This window comes from Canis lupus, chromosome 22, assembly GCF_011100685.1.
Source record: "Canis lupus familiaris isolate Mischka breed German Shepherd chromosome 22, alternate assembly UU_Cfam_GSD_1.0, whole genome shotgun sequence".
NCBI classification, from domain to species: Eukaryota; Metazoa; Chordata; class Mammalia; order Carnivora; family Canidae; genus Canis; species Canis lupus.
The window spans coordinates 60,701,397-60,714,745 of NC_049243.1; the positions used below are offsets into that span (position 1 = coordinate 60,701,397).

The 13,349-nt window shown below is 57.8% G+C and overlaps 1 protein-coding gene across 11 annotated transcripts in view; it reads left to right on the forward strand.

The window, feature by feature from the left end:
* Positions 1 to 13,349, forward strand: part of MCF2L (MCF.2 cell line derived transforming sequence like) — a 129,737-nt gene that overhangs the window by 103,317 nt on the left and 13,071 nt on the right. For all 11 annotated transcript variants that reach the window (XM_038570088.1, XM_038570091.1, XM_038570096.1 and 8 more), the window contains 13 exons: positions 486 to 605; positions 3,058 to 3,174; positions 3,624 to 3,773; positions 4,404 to 4,528; positions 5,624 to 5,738; positions 9,134 to 9,253; positions 9,462 to 9,653; positions 10,052 to 10,243; positions 10,726 to 10,885; positions 11,543 to 11,613; positions 11,767 to 11,843; positions 12,326 to 12,392; positions 13,018 to 13,133. In XM_038570088.1, the coding sequence (XP_038426016.1) occupies positions 486 to 605; positions 3,058 to 3,174; positions 3,624 to 3,773; positions 4,404 to 4,528; positions 5,624 to 5,738; positions 9,134 to 9,253; positions 9,462 to 9,653; positions 10,052 to 10,243; positions 10,726 to 10,885; positions 11,543 to 11,613; positions 11,767 to 11,843; positions 12,326 to 12,392; positions 13,018 to 13,133 (1,622 nt within the window). The remainder of the gene's footprint in view (positions 1 to 485; positions 606 to 3,057; positions 3,175 to 3,623; positions 3,774 to 4,403; positions 4,529 to 5,623; positions 5,739 to 9,133; positions 9,254 to 9,461; positions 9,654 to 10,051; positions 10,244 to 10,725; positions 10,886 to 11,542; positions 11,614 to 11,766; positions 11,844 to 12,325; positions 12,393 to 13,017; positions 13,134 to 13,349) is intronic.

Consider the following 13,349-nt stretch of genomic DNA (forward strand, 5'->3'; position numbering starts at 1 on the left):
CGCAGCTTCTGGGGGCTTCTGGCAGTCCCTGGCGTTCCTTGGCTGGTAGACATGCCCCTGTCTGCACATGGCATCTCCCTACGTGTCCAAGTGTCTCCATGAGGACCTGGCATGTTGGCTCCAGTCCCCACCAATAGCCTCACATAAACTTGGTCATTTCTGTGCAGACTTTGTCTGCAAATGTCACGTCCTGAGAGGTTGGAACTTTACGTATGAGTCTGTGGGGACGCAGCTCAGCTTCTAACAAGTGTAATACGCTGGAAACCCATGTGGCATGCTTGCACCAGCACCAGCACCGTGATGTTTCCCTTTTCTTTTAAGAGGGGAGTGATCTCTAACAGAACCAGGGTCAGTGACCACATCTGTCCCAGAGGGACGTCCTCACAGTCTGCAGCACATGGTCAGTGGCGGGTGGGTGAGGACCCATGACTGGTAGCACGTCTGTCCATGGCATGTCTGCCCACGGCCCTCCTGTCCTCTTACAGGCATCCTTTCCAGCAAACCTGCAGCTCGTCCTTGTCCTGCGTCCGACAGGGTTTTTCCAACGGGCTCTCTCTGACCTCGCTTTCAAATTCAATAGAGATGACCTTAAGATGAAGGTGCCGGTGAGTACACCCTGCCCCAGCTCCAGGGTGGAACTGCGATCTGGACCCCTGCGCCATCAGGGAGACTCTGAGGGCCCAGCCCCAGCACAGCAGGTGCACCCATCACACAGAGCAGCTCCGGCGGGAGCTGCTCATCCTCCTAATGCTGCCCAAAGCAGCAGGATCCTTCCCTCCTTCATACTCCCCAGGGAGCGTCCACACTGTGGAGGTGCAGGCGCTTCATGAGAGCTGCGAGCCTAGAACGTTCTGACCGAGTGAGGGTCCGACCAAGGAACAAGAGAACCCAATGGGCCTCCTCATGAGGAATAGCCAGGCTCAGCTGGTGTTGGGGTCAAGACAGGGCCAGGGGAGTGGGTGCCAGTGTTCCTGGGCCTGCAGGGTGGGTGGCCCCTGCCTCATCTCCTCACCCTAGCAGCACGTGCAGCCTGCCACCAGCCACTGCCCTTGAGGAAACAAGGCCACACAGGGTCCCTTCCACCTGTGTGCCCAGGAAGCCTGTGTCCCGTGACGCCTGCTTGCCAGCCCATGTCTCACCAGCTACGGGAGCAGCACCGGGCCTGGACCACCAGGCAGCCTGCCCCCCAGGTGCATTTGTTCTCCAGGAAATCACCCCTCTGTTGCAAGGAGGACGAGAACATACGGGGCCAGCCCCCAGGCACCTCGGTGGTGGTTGTCTGAGTCTTTCCTGCTCCTCAGTGTACAGGATAGCAGGCACTCTGTGCGGTCAGGGGCCGTGAGTGAGGCGTCACCGGGCCTTGTGGGCAGGTGGCACTCAATAGCCCCAAACCATGGGCTTTGGGGTCATGGGGGACACCGGTGCACTCACTGTGTTTGCAGCACCAGACGCCTTCACTTCTGATGACCCATGTCCTGGGAGCAGGTCAGGACAAAACTGCAGACATGCCGGCTAGAGGCGAGGGTCCAGCACTAAAACCACCAATGCCTGGCCTCCTCCTCCGACGGCCACGTCGTGACACCCAGATGTCCTGCCTTCCCTACTCTGGGCCAGGGAACCTCGATAACTAACGATGGGTCTCAACACAGACATGTGGGAGGAAAGCAGACGGGCCTGTCCTAAGGGCGGCAGTGAGCCCTACAGATGGCACTCTTGGCCCAAATCAGTGAGTTCTCAAAAATCATCACTGAGTCTTCAGCTCCCTTGACCCATTTTAGATACCTCTTTAAAGTTGTAGAAAAATCCTCTCAAGAATGCCATTGCTAAAATGCTCACTTTAGCAAAATGTCACGTTTCGGTGCTGTGTGCAGACCTTGTGCAGGACAGGAAAGGTCAAGAGAAACGGTCTCTGCACCTTCTCTAGTTAGTTGTACACGAAGCACACACAGGGTTTAGCTGAGATGCAGAAGTCACAAGGCAGGTGACGTAGATGCTCTGATGGCCCAGCCGGTCAGTCTTCGGCCATCCGGGTCATGAGACAGGGTTACCTAGACACACGTGGGGGTTATGGAGAGGAGCAGAGAGTCCTGTGTGCTGAGACCTGCTGTCCACCTCCAGGGACACCTCAGCCTCTTGCATGGTGGTCATGACTTTGGGATCTCAGCAGCCTGTGGACAGTTTGGGCTGCGTTATCCTCTGGAGGGGGAGGTGTGTTCAGCGGCACCACCACACCATGACCGTCAGAAACGTCTCCCGATTCGCCAGGTGTCCCCTTGGTGGTTCTGCACCGAGAACCCCAGCGAGAACCCCCAGCTTAAAACTCACATGGCGTTCAGTAAACACAGGATGGTGTCTGATAACATTTGGCCTGTTTTGCTGTATCTGTGTGACCTCTTACAAGCAAAGGCTGTATCTTTATCCAAAACTCGTGGACAGAATGTCCCCCAAAGGGCAAGAAAAATAGACACGTTGTCCCTGTGGCGCTGTGTCCCACAGAAGGGCACGACCTGACTCCAGTGTTACATCAGTGACCCCACTCTGACTCGAAGCCGTCTTCTGTCGTGTCAGAGGGCTGCTCAGTTCCCACCAGGAACTCCCCTTGCCAGGGAGCCGAGAGTGCCCATCAGGTTCGAATGCCTTCCTTTGATGCTGAGACGGGTCATTTTTTTTTTTTTTTTTTTTTTTATTCATGAGAAACAGAGAGAGAGGCAGAGACACAGGCAGAGGGAGAAGCAGCCTCCCTGCAGGGAGCCCGACGTGGGACTTGATCCCGGGTCTCCAGGATCATGGCCTGGGCCCAAGGCAGGCGCTAAACTGCTGAGCCACCCAGGCTGCCCTCTGAGATGGGTCATTATGGGCCCGTTTCACGTGGAGGCACAGAGAGAATGAGCAACTTTGCCTAACATCCACCAGCCCGGACATGGTGGGGCTGGGATCTCAGCCTGGGACCCCCACCAGCGCCTCCCAGCCCTGCTACCACCATCACTGACCAGGGGAGAGCATTGCTCCCTGGCCACTGGGCGGTCTCATTGTGGGGCGGCTTCCTTCTTCCTCTAGGTCATAATGCTGAGCTCAGTACCAGAACTACACGGTTACATCGACAAGTCCCAGCTGACCGAGGACCTGGGTGGGACCCTGGATTACTGCCACACCAGGTGGCTGTGTCACCGCACTGTGAGTCCTGCTGCCTCCCACACGCGGCTGCTGGTGGTGGGCCATGGGTCTCCTTCACCCCCACATTATTGGTTGAATAGCTTCTGCATGACGCTGCTGTCTTTTCCAAAGACATGTTCCCGATAACCTCAGTGTCTTCCCGAGAATGAGGAGATGGTCTCAGTGGACTGTCATCTGAAGAAACAACATAAATAATAAGTTTGGGAGTGGTTTTCTCTGTTTTTTTCTGAACCGGGGAGAGACAGGCACAGGATGACTCCAGTGGGTAGGAACCTACATAGACAGTGCCTGGTACGTGTCTGAGGTCAAGAGGCTCAGAGGACCGCCCCACCAGTGGCCCCACGCCCTCCCCGAGATGCCCAGGCGCTCTGCCCCAGACACCGGCTTTCAAGGCAGCAGGAGGGGGTGTGCGCGCTCAGCTCGGTGATGCTGTTCTTCTTCTTCCCAAGGCAATTGAAAGTTTCGCCCTCATGGTCAAGCAGACAGCTCAGATGCTACAGTCCTTCGGGACCGAGCTGGCCGAAACGGAGCTGCCCAACGACGTGCAGTCCACGAGCTCGGTGCTCTGTGCACACACGGAGAAGAAGGACAAAGCAAAGGTACATGTGGTTTCTGTGTGAGGTGATGAAGGGTAAGAAGCCTGGTGAGCATCCGGCAGGACAGAACAGAGGCCATTTCAATGATGCATTTGGTGCCAGTGAGCCGGGCGAGCTCTCTGAGAGCCCGAATGTGCTCCTTCCTAGAAGCGGCTCAGGGTCGGTGGGCCAGAGTGCAGCAGGGGCCTGGCAGCCTCCCTCTGAGCGGGCTCCTTCCCTGTGCCTGATCTGCCCCTGGCCAGACACTTCTGCTTTACTAGCATGAGCAAGGCAGGATATCTGCCCTGGTTCCCAGACAGCAGGTGGGGTCTGACACCGTAAGCCAGCGCCCATCACTCCCAGGGAGCCTTGCTGGGTGGGCCATGATCCCCTCGCTGGTGGTCCTCAGGGGTGGCCACACCCAAGACACCTTCAATCCCTTTGCTCCTGGCATTGAGGATGCCTCAGAAGCAGGCACATAGAGGTCCAGTTTCCTATTACTCTCTTACCTCATCCTGCTGCCCCCAAGTGACCCATCACGCTGGCCATGCCCTGGCCACAGCCAGAGGGTCTTCGCATACCTGCCGCCCTTCAGCAGCTCTAGGGGAGATGCGGGAGTGAGCCTGGGGTGCACGCGCCATGCTATCCCCGCAGGAGGACATGCGGTTGGCATTGGATGAGGGGAAGAGCATCCTGGAGAACATCAGGGAGCCTCTGGCCAAGAGTGGGGAGCAGAGCCTGAACCAGGATGAGCTGGACAACCAGACCACTGTGCAGAGGTAAGGGCCCAGGCTGGGGGCGGAGCAACAAGCAGCCGGCTGAGGACAGAGCAGCAGATGACACACGGGCCCCCATCTCCTCGTCCTAACGGGAAACAAGGGGACCACTTTCCATACTGCCGACATGCTTTTCTTCCAAACCCTAAGGAAAGCAGCTGTCCTGGGGAGGAGGAGTCCTCAGAGTGCTTGTTCTTTTTTGCAAGCGTGGGGGATTAAATGTCCAGGTGCTGGTGCTGACAAGACATTGCCAGCCCCTCGCCCATCCCACCCTCCTCTCTCTGCCCACCTGGCTGGCTTGTGCCCTTGAGACCCAGGGCTTCTCTCCTTCGCTGTGAAGGGGACGGGGTTCACATCCTCCTTGGGCCTCAGTTGCCCAACAGTGCCATGACGGGGGCTGCTGTACCCCAACACACTTGGCATCCTGGAATGGCTGCAGCTGCACACATAGACCAGTCCCTCGCTCAAGGAGGAGGTGGGCATAGGAGCCGAGCAGCCAGACGGCCTGTTGATGGCACCCAGTCCACCACAGGCTGACTCAGGCGCAGACCCAGATGGGTTCTTAAGCTCTCCCCTCTTGGCCGCAGTGCACACAACAGGGGGCAGATGTTCTATGCCGGTGATGCGGGGCAGCCTCAGGGGGACACGGGCCCATGCAGATGTGAATTCACGAATGAAGGACGGGGAGCTCACCCCAGCACTGACGGGGTGACACACGTGGGTCTCGGGCACGGCTACTGGCCTGGGAGCCGGGTCAGTGGATGGTGGCAGCTCACCGCACCCTTCATCCCCAAACCAAATCTAGTAGGGAGAAGCCCAGACCGTTGCCCTCCCAACCTTGTAACACACTCAGCCCAGCCCTGTGCCATGTGGCTCCTGGGGGGCGCTGGTGGGCCCCAGGAAAGAGGTGTGGGTGCAGCGACCCCAGCCAGGAACGCACCCCCGCTCTGCCTCTGAGATGCCTGTCCCTCTGGCACAGCTGGCCCTGCGAATCCCACGTCCAGGGCCCGAGAGAGGTGGCAAGGGTGCCGGCGGGCAGCTGGAGACGGAGCCCACGCCCCAGTCACCACGCGCTCAGACGAGCCTCTCCTCCCCCAGGCTCCTGGCCCAGCTGAACGAGACCGAGGCTGCCTTCGATGAGTTCTGGGCAAAGCACCAGCAGAAGCTCCAGCAGTGTCTGCAGCTCCGGCACTTCGAGCAGGACTTCCGAGAGGTGAGCAACCACCGTGGGGGTGCCTGGTGGTGGGCACCTAGTGCTGCGGCCACAGGAGGCCGGTAAGGTGGCCTGGATAGACCCGCCACAGCAGGCTTAGCTGCCCAGGTGATGGTCAGCAGTCTCGGTCTGCCACTTGGAGCCGAAGACCCGGTGGGACCAGACCTTGAAACGTGTGGCAAGTGAGTCACTGCACGTGGCGGGTGACACTCTGTGTTATCGGAGCATGCTTCCCTCTGCCTTCCTTGTGGACAGCCAGGAGCCATCCATATGCTCCCTCATCCAGTATGCACTTATCCTGTGCCTGCTGCATGCTTGAGCAGCCAGCCCACTCAGATGGGGTAGCACAGGGCTGGCGGGAGCGACATGCTGCCGTCTGTTCACGGTCAGCGACAGGACTCAGCAGAACCCCTGGGTCATTTATTTACGTGGAGTAAACACATTGAGCCGCCCTTATGCCCTTGTCCCCCGCAGAAAATTTTCCTGTCCCTCTGGTCCAGGCGGTGGGTAGGGGGATCTCACATGCCCCAGAAATAAGTACCCCAAGTCCAGCACTAAAGCTGTGTCAAGGCCGAGTGTAAGGTGAGCAGAACCCACTGTTCCGACCCCCCAGTCCTGAAATGTCAGCTTCTGGGAAACAGGATTGGTTCAGTGGCACTGATGGAGCTCACCTGGGGGGGCTCTCTGATCGGGACCAGAGAGGTGACCCCAGCCAAGCAGCATGAACAGCACGTGTGGGAGCAGATGGAGAACACGGTCCCGCTGGAGAGGCTGAGGAAGCCTCCCCGACAGACAAGTATGGGGGGGTCGTAGATCTGCCTGCAGCTGTGAAATCATCCAGCCTGACTTCAACGTGCCCTCCAGCCTGTGGCTGCAGAGCCTCATCTGCAGACCTCTCAGGGTCGCGGTTCAAGCAGCGATGCAGTTAGGACACGGAATATCTCATCCCAACACAGACCCCATTCTCTCCTCTAGACACGCCTCCCTCCCCCCCTCTCCACCTGAGCCCCATCCCCTCCCTCTCCCCTCCTGAACCCCATCCCTTCCCAGTCCCCTCCCGAACCCCATCCCCTCCACCTCACCCCTCCAGAGCCCCATCCCCTCCCATTCTTCCCTCCCGAGGGCACATTCCCTCCCACTCACCCCCCTGCTGAACCCCTGATCCCTCTCTGTTTCCATATGCTATCTTTTCAAGAATGTTCTAGGAATGGTGTCATGCATACTTACCTTCTGGGCCTGACCCTTCACACAGCAGAATGGATGCAAGTGTTTCAGGTTCACACCTGTGACCGCTGAGTGGTTAGTGCCTGGGGGTTGGGGCATGCCACAGTTTAACCTGGCGCCCATTGAAGGACACCTGCGCCGTTGCCTGTTTCCAGGACTTTTCTACCATAAAGAAGCTGTTATAAACATTCACATGCAGCTTTTTGTGTGAATATAGCTGTCGTTTCTCTGAGGTCGGTGCTCAGGAGAACAGTCGTGGGTCCTGGTCACCGCACGTTTAGCCTCCTGAGAAGCTGCTGCTCTGTTCCCGGAGCACCTGCCCCTCTGTGCGCCCAGCAGCATGCCCGCACGGCACCTGGCGGTGTGCTTACCCTGACACAGTGCTCACGGGCGTGCGGTGCCAGCTCGCTGTGGCTCCACTCTGCGTCCCCCTTGCAACATACGCTGCGGAGTAGCCTTCCTGGCTCACTGGTCATCAGTTTGTGCTCTGGGTGAAACGTCTCTACTTCCATGGTTAGCTGTTTTCTGGCCAAATTGTCTTGGTTTTGGTTTTGGTTTTTCACCACTGGGACTGGGAGTTCCCTACATATGAGGTCCTGGCCTCGGTCAGATGCATGGGCTGAAACATCTCTTCCTCACTGCCCCTGGCCTCTTCATCTGCACGTAGAGCTCTGCACACAGCAAGTGTTCGTTTTGGTAAAGTCCAGTTTACCAACTTTTTCTTGTAAGGATCATGTTTTTGGCACGATCCTATATCCTGGATCCCAGCTATGTTCTCCCAGGCTTTTCTTCCTAAAAGCTTTGTAGTTTTACGTTTAAGTCCATGATCCACTTTGAGCTAACTTTGTGTGGGGTGAGAATCGGGTCATGGTTCGGTGTTTAGTCTCTGGGTGTCCAGGGGCCCTGGCCGCACTCACTCGTCAGAAAGGCTCTTCCTTCTCTGCTGGGCTGCTTTTCCCCTTTGCTCAGAAATCAGTGGGGCAGACGTGTTTGGGTCTGCTTCTGGACGTGTGTCCCACTGTCAGCGCTGTGCAGCCTTACCGTGCACTTGAAATCAGTGGATCGTTCCTCCCGCCTCCTTTTCTCTCCCCAGAATCATTTTTGCACTTCTAGTTCCTTGGCTTTTCCACTTATGTTTATTTTTTTTTAATTTTTATTTATTTATGATAGTCACACAGAGAGAGAGAGAGAGGCAGAGACATAGGCAGAAGGAGAAGCAGGCTCCATGCACCGGGAGCCCGACGTGGGATTCGATCCCGGGTCTCCAGGATCGCGCCCTGGGCCAAAGGCAGGCGCCAAACCACTGCGCCACCCAGGGATCCCTCCACTTATGTTTAAAACAATCTTGTCTAGATCTGCACAGTTATGCTGGAGTTTTGATAGGAACTGCATCAAACCCGTGTTTGGGGGAGAGTCAACATCTTCCCTACATTGAGTCTCACTATCAATGATTTTCTGAAGACTTTCTTCATCAGTGTTGTATGGTTTTTCAGCAAACCAGTTTACTGTGTGTTCTGTTTGGTGTACACTCAAGCATTTCTTTTTTTTTTTTTTAAGATTTATTTATTTATTCATGAGAGACACAGAGAGAGACAGAGGCAGAGACACAGGCAGAGGGAGAAGCAGGCTCCACGCAGGGATTCAGTCCCGGCTCCTCAGGATCAGGCCCTGGGCCAGAAGCAGGCGCTAAACCGCTGCGCCACCCAGGGATCCCCCTCAAGCATTTCATTTTTAAGCAATTGTAAATGTTGTTTTTAATTTTGGAGTTTACATATTCATGCTATATGTAGAAATACAGCTGATTCTTGTATGTGTATTTTGTCTCCTGAAACCTTGCTGAACTCACTGATTCCAGGAGTCATTTTGTAGAGTTTGGAAGATTTCCTGCATAGACGATCGAGTTGTGTACAGATGGGGACAGCCTGATTCTTCCCTTTTTCATTTGTCTTTCGTTTGTTTGTATTTTTACATATGTAGTAGCTATTTTGCTGTTTTACACAGGCTGAGTAACAGTCATGAGAGAGGACATCCCTGCCTTGTTCCCAGTCTCAGAAGGAAAGTGCTGTTCTCTGTCTCCTGTGACTACTGGCTCTGCCTCCTCCCCCCTTCCGGCTTTGGGCAGGGCCTCCCTCCCTGACATGGCCCTGCCTTCTACCCCTCTGGTGTTTCAGGTCAAATCCTCCTTAGATGCACTGGCCCAGAAGATAGCCACCTTCACCGACGTGGGCAACAGCCTGGCGCACGCAGAGCACCTCCTGAAGGACCTTGCCAGCTTCGAGGAGAAGTCTAGCGTAAGGACAGTCACGTGGGTGGCTTTGGGCAGGGGACAGCCCAGGGGTGGTGCTCGTGGCACCCTAGGATCACCTAGGAAGGCACAGGAGTGGGGCTGTCTCTCCATCAGGTGGGCTCCACCCACCAACCCCCAGCCATGCATCCCTCCCACGGCTTGCTCCCACGAACTTGAGCGGAGCTGTGTGTCTGGGGCGGCTCTCTCCGCAGGCCTCTGTCAAGCGGGCCCACACCCTGTCCCTGGAGGGTGAGAAGCTCATTGACACCAAGCACTACGCCGTGGACTCCATCCGCCCCAAGTGCCACGAGCTCCAGTACCTCTGTGACCAGTTTGCAGCCGAGGTCGAGAGGAGGAGGGGGCTTCTCAGCAAGTCCCTGGAGCTGCATGGCCTCTTGGAAGCAGTAAGACCCCCACCCCTACCCTCCTGGTCCCGCCTGGCCTGCTCCTTCCACATGGACCGAAGTCAGTGGCTGGAAGCTGGCCCCACACGCCGCTGTCTGTGGGCCTTTCTCGAGGCCCAGCCACTCACAGCTGGCCGTGTTGTAGAATTCATTTTGCCGCCTCTGACATTCTTTCCAAGGGCCACACCTAGCATGCGGCTCATTTCCTGTACTTTCTCTGGGTGAACAAGTCTGGTCCAGGGATGCAAGTGGCTTTGGGGTGCTGTGCAGCTGTGCTGTGCTGCGGAGGATCCCCAAAGCCTGGTGGCAGCAGGCCGTGGGTAGGACGGCCGGCAGGGCATGGGCAGAGCACCCCTGACAATGCCGTTCTGTCCCTCTGCAACGTTTCCCACGTCCAGTCTATGAAGTGGTGCGATGAGGGCATCTACCTGCTGGCCTCACAGCCTGTGGACAAGTGCCAGTCCCAGGATGGTGCAGAGGCCGCACTGCAGGAAATTGAGAAATTTCTGGAGACCGGTGCAGAAAATAAGATCCAGGAGCTCAATAAAATTTACCAGGACTACGAATCCATCCTCACCAAAGACCTGATGGTAAGAGGAGCCGGGGTGTGCCGATGGTGGGGAGTCACGCCTGATGAGCAGAAGGATCCCATGAGGAACTCTCAGTGCATCGTGGGTGCTCATAGGGCTCAGCTTCCCTTTCGGCACGTTCTCTCTCACAGGGCGGTCTTCCTGCCCCCAGGTCCCTTCCCTTCTTGACAGAGCAGCCACTGCTGGGGGCCTTGTGTCCTGTGACACTGATCCCAACCCCCTGCTGTTACCCAGCCATACGTCCCATCCTACCTCCAGGGGCCAGCAGACTCATGGGACTCTCATGTCCTCCCTTCCAGCTGACTCTTTCTGGCCTCACGTCCCCCATTCCAGGGGGTCCCACCTCTCCCGGCCACAGCAAGGGGGCAAGTACAGGATGGCTGCACGACAGCAGTGTCCTGGTGTCCCAAGCTCAAAGGAGAACATGCCTCTTAAACTGGTGGCATCTCTTGTTCACAAGTCCGTATGCCCTGTCCCTTCAGGAGCACGTGCAGAAGGTCTTCCAGAAGCAAGAGGGCATGGAGGAGATGTTCCACCGGAGACAGGCAAGCCTGAAGAAGCTGGCAGCCAAGCAGATGAGGCCTGTGCAGCCAGTGGCGCCCCGGCCGGAGGCACTCACAAAATCACCCTGCCCCTCCCCAGGTGTGTGTGGTCACTGTTCTCTGGTCCATGGTGGGCCCTTGTCAATTAGGTTTTATCGGCATGTGGCCAGCGAGTGAGCCAGGAGGATATGGGCCGGACATGGGAACATCCCAAGGAGCTCTTCCCTGACTCCAGTCTCTGCTCCCGGGCTGTCTGTGTTCATGCTGTTGCCAAAATAGTTCTCCCACGGCTCCGACCACAGCCCGGAGTCCCCAGGGCCATGGCCCTTCGTGGTCTCCCCCTTAGAGGCAGAGCAGGTGGCCCTGCTGTCTCCCCAAGCCCCTTCTGTGGGTGTGTGCCTGCCAGCTGCGTCAGGGCCTTGGTGAGGGAACCAAAAGCTGGTGAGACCCCAGAGAGTCGGCCCCCACCCACCCCCGCCACAGCAGGTGGCATCTGTCAGAGGACATCTTACCCCTGGCCCAGCGGTGTCAGGCCCCGCATGTGCACTGACCTGGCACCAGCCCAGGCGGCCTTCCATCTTCCACTCACCTGTCCCCCTACCTCCTCTCTCTCCACATCTCCTCTGCTTTTCTTGCCCTCCTGGGCGGGGGGCTCACTCCTGTTCCCTACAGGCAGACCCAGGCACTCCAGGACCTCTTTCCCCTCCAGACACAAGACACGAGGCCACGCCTTCCTTCTTCATTTCTTTCCAACCAGGCAGCCGGCGAGGCTCTGAGAACAGCTCTGAGGGCAGCACACTCCGGAGAGGGCCCTACAGGAGGGCCAAGGTGAGGCCGCTGTCCAGGCCACCTTCCCGCGCCACCCTTGTCGCCCCGCCTGTGCTGTGGGTCTGGGGTTCCCTCCCCAGCAGGCAGTGCGATCGGGCCCCTCGAGTTCAGGACATGCGGCCACACCTCCTCTGAGCGCTCTTCTCTCCCCAGAGCGAAGCGAGTGAGGGCCGGCAGGGTCGGAGCAGCTCCACGGGCCATGAGGAGGAGAGCCTGGCCGTCCTGCGGAGGTGAGCGGCCCGGGTCCAGGCCTGGCACGACGCTCTCAGATCTCAGCCTTTGGCCACGGGGGGTCTGGCCGTACCTGAGAGCTGACACCCAGAGTGGGAGGGACGCGCTGGCGCTGTGGAGTCCGTGCATGTGTGTGGGCCGTGCGCGGGGGTGCAGCGCTCCTGTCCATCTGGCAAGTCCACGCCTAGAGCCAAGGCAAAGCAGCTTTTCCCTAGAAAAGCCTTTTGTCCCCAGTTCCTCAGGCAGGATTCTGGGGATTTGAAATGGCTTGTGTTCCGTTTCCTGGAGCCCCCGGTGGCTGAGGGATTCAGCAGAGCCGGGGACGGATGTGTAGCAGCACCACCCGCCCCAGACTGGCTCCCCTCACGCTGCTGCCACTTCTTCCACCCCTCCTCTTCTCGCCCCCACCCTCACCCTGGGCTCTTCCATCTGTGCTCCTTCGGGCTCCAACATGTCCCTGCTGTCCGTCCCCTGCTCACAGGCATGTGATGAACGAACTCTTGGACACAGAACGGGTCTACGTGGAGGAATTGCTCTGTGTCCTGGAGGTGAGCCTGATGGTGGTGCGAGGAGGGGGTCAGCTGTACTTGGCCCCTGGTGGGAAACAGCTTATGTATGCGTCAGTGGACCGGGGACAAGGAGACGCAGGCGCAGGGACAGACCTGCTCCAGCAGCGAGGAGAGCGTGGCTGACCCTGAGAGCACGGCAGGAGCAGGAGGCAGACAGGACTATATGCCATCCTCCTGCAGGAAGCTCAGGTGGAGGCCTCGGGGACCGCCGCCGGGAAGGTAGCAGGCCTGTGAGCCCTGGAACGTTCTGGATCTTGGTCTGGTGGTGGTTACTGGGGTACAGACATTCCACTGATTGATCAAGGAGGGTACACAGATTTCTCTCCTTCATACCAGTTATCTGAGTTTTAAGTGGATGGAACCCACCCCTGCCCCTCTGCCCCTAAAAATGGTGCTGTCTGTAGTTCATTCACTTTGTTCAGTGGTGGCTGCCCAGGTGGTCATCTCGCAAATGGCCAGTGAATTCATAAGGATGGGTTCACTTCCTAAACCCTGAGAGGTGTCACCTACCCGTTTGCAGCCCACAGAGCCTGTGACGGAGCCCATAATGGAGCCTGGCATCTTGGCAGGTGCGCCCCTTCCCAACCTCTCCCCTCCTCCACAGGGTTATGCTGCTGAGCTGGATAACCCACTCATGGCGCACCTCATGTCACCAGGCCTTCAGAACAAAAAGGACATTCTGTTTGGAAACATGGAAGAGATTTACCACTTCCATAACAGGTCAGGCCCTCCTCTGGCTGCAGCTGCTCGGTGGGGTCTTCTATGAGGCAGCCGCCTGCAGGGAGCTGGGGCTGTGGCCAATGGGTGGAGAGCATCCCTCCTCCTCCCCAGGGGACAGGCTCCTGGGTCGGGGGGCTGCTGCAGAGCAGGGGGCTTTGGTGGGGGGCGCTGGCCAGGCCGTTACAGGTGGCCCTTCCACCTGCTGGAAGTCCCTGG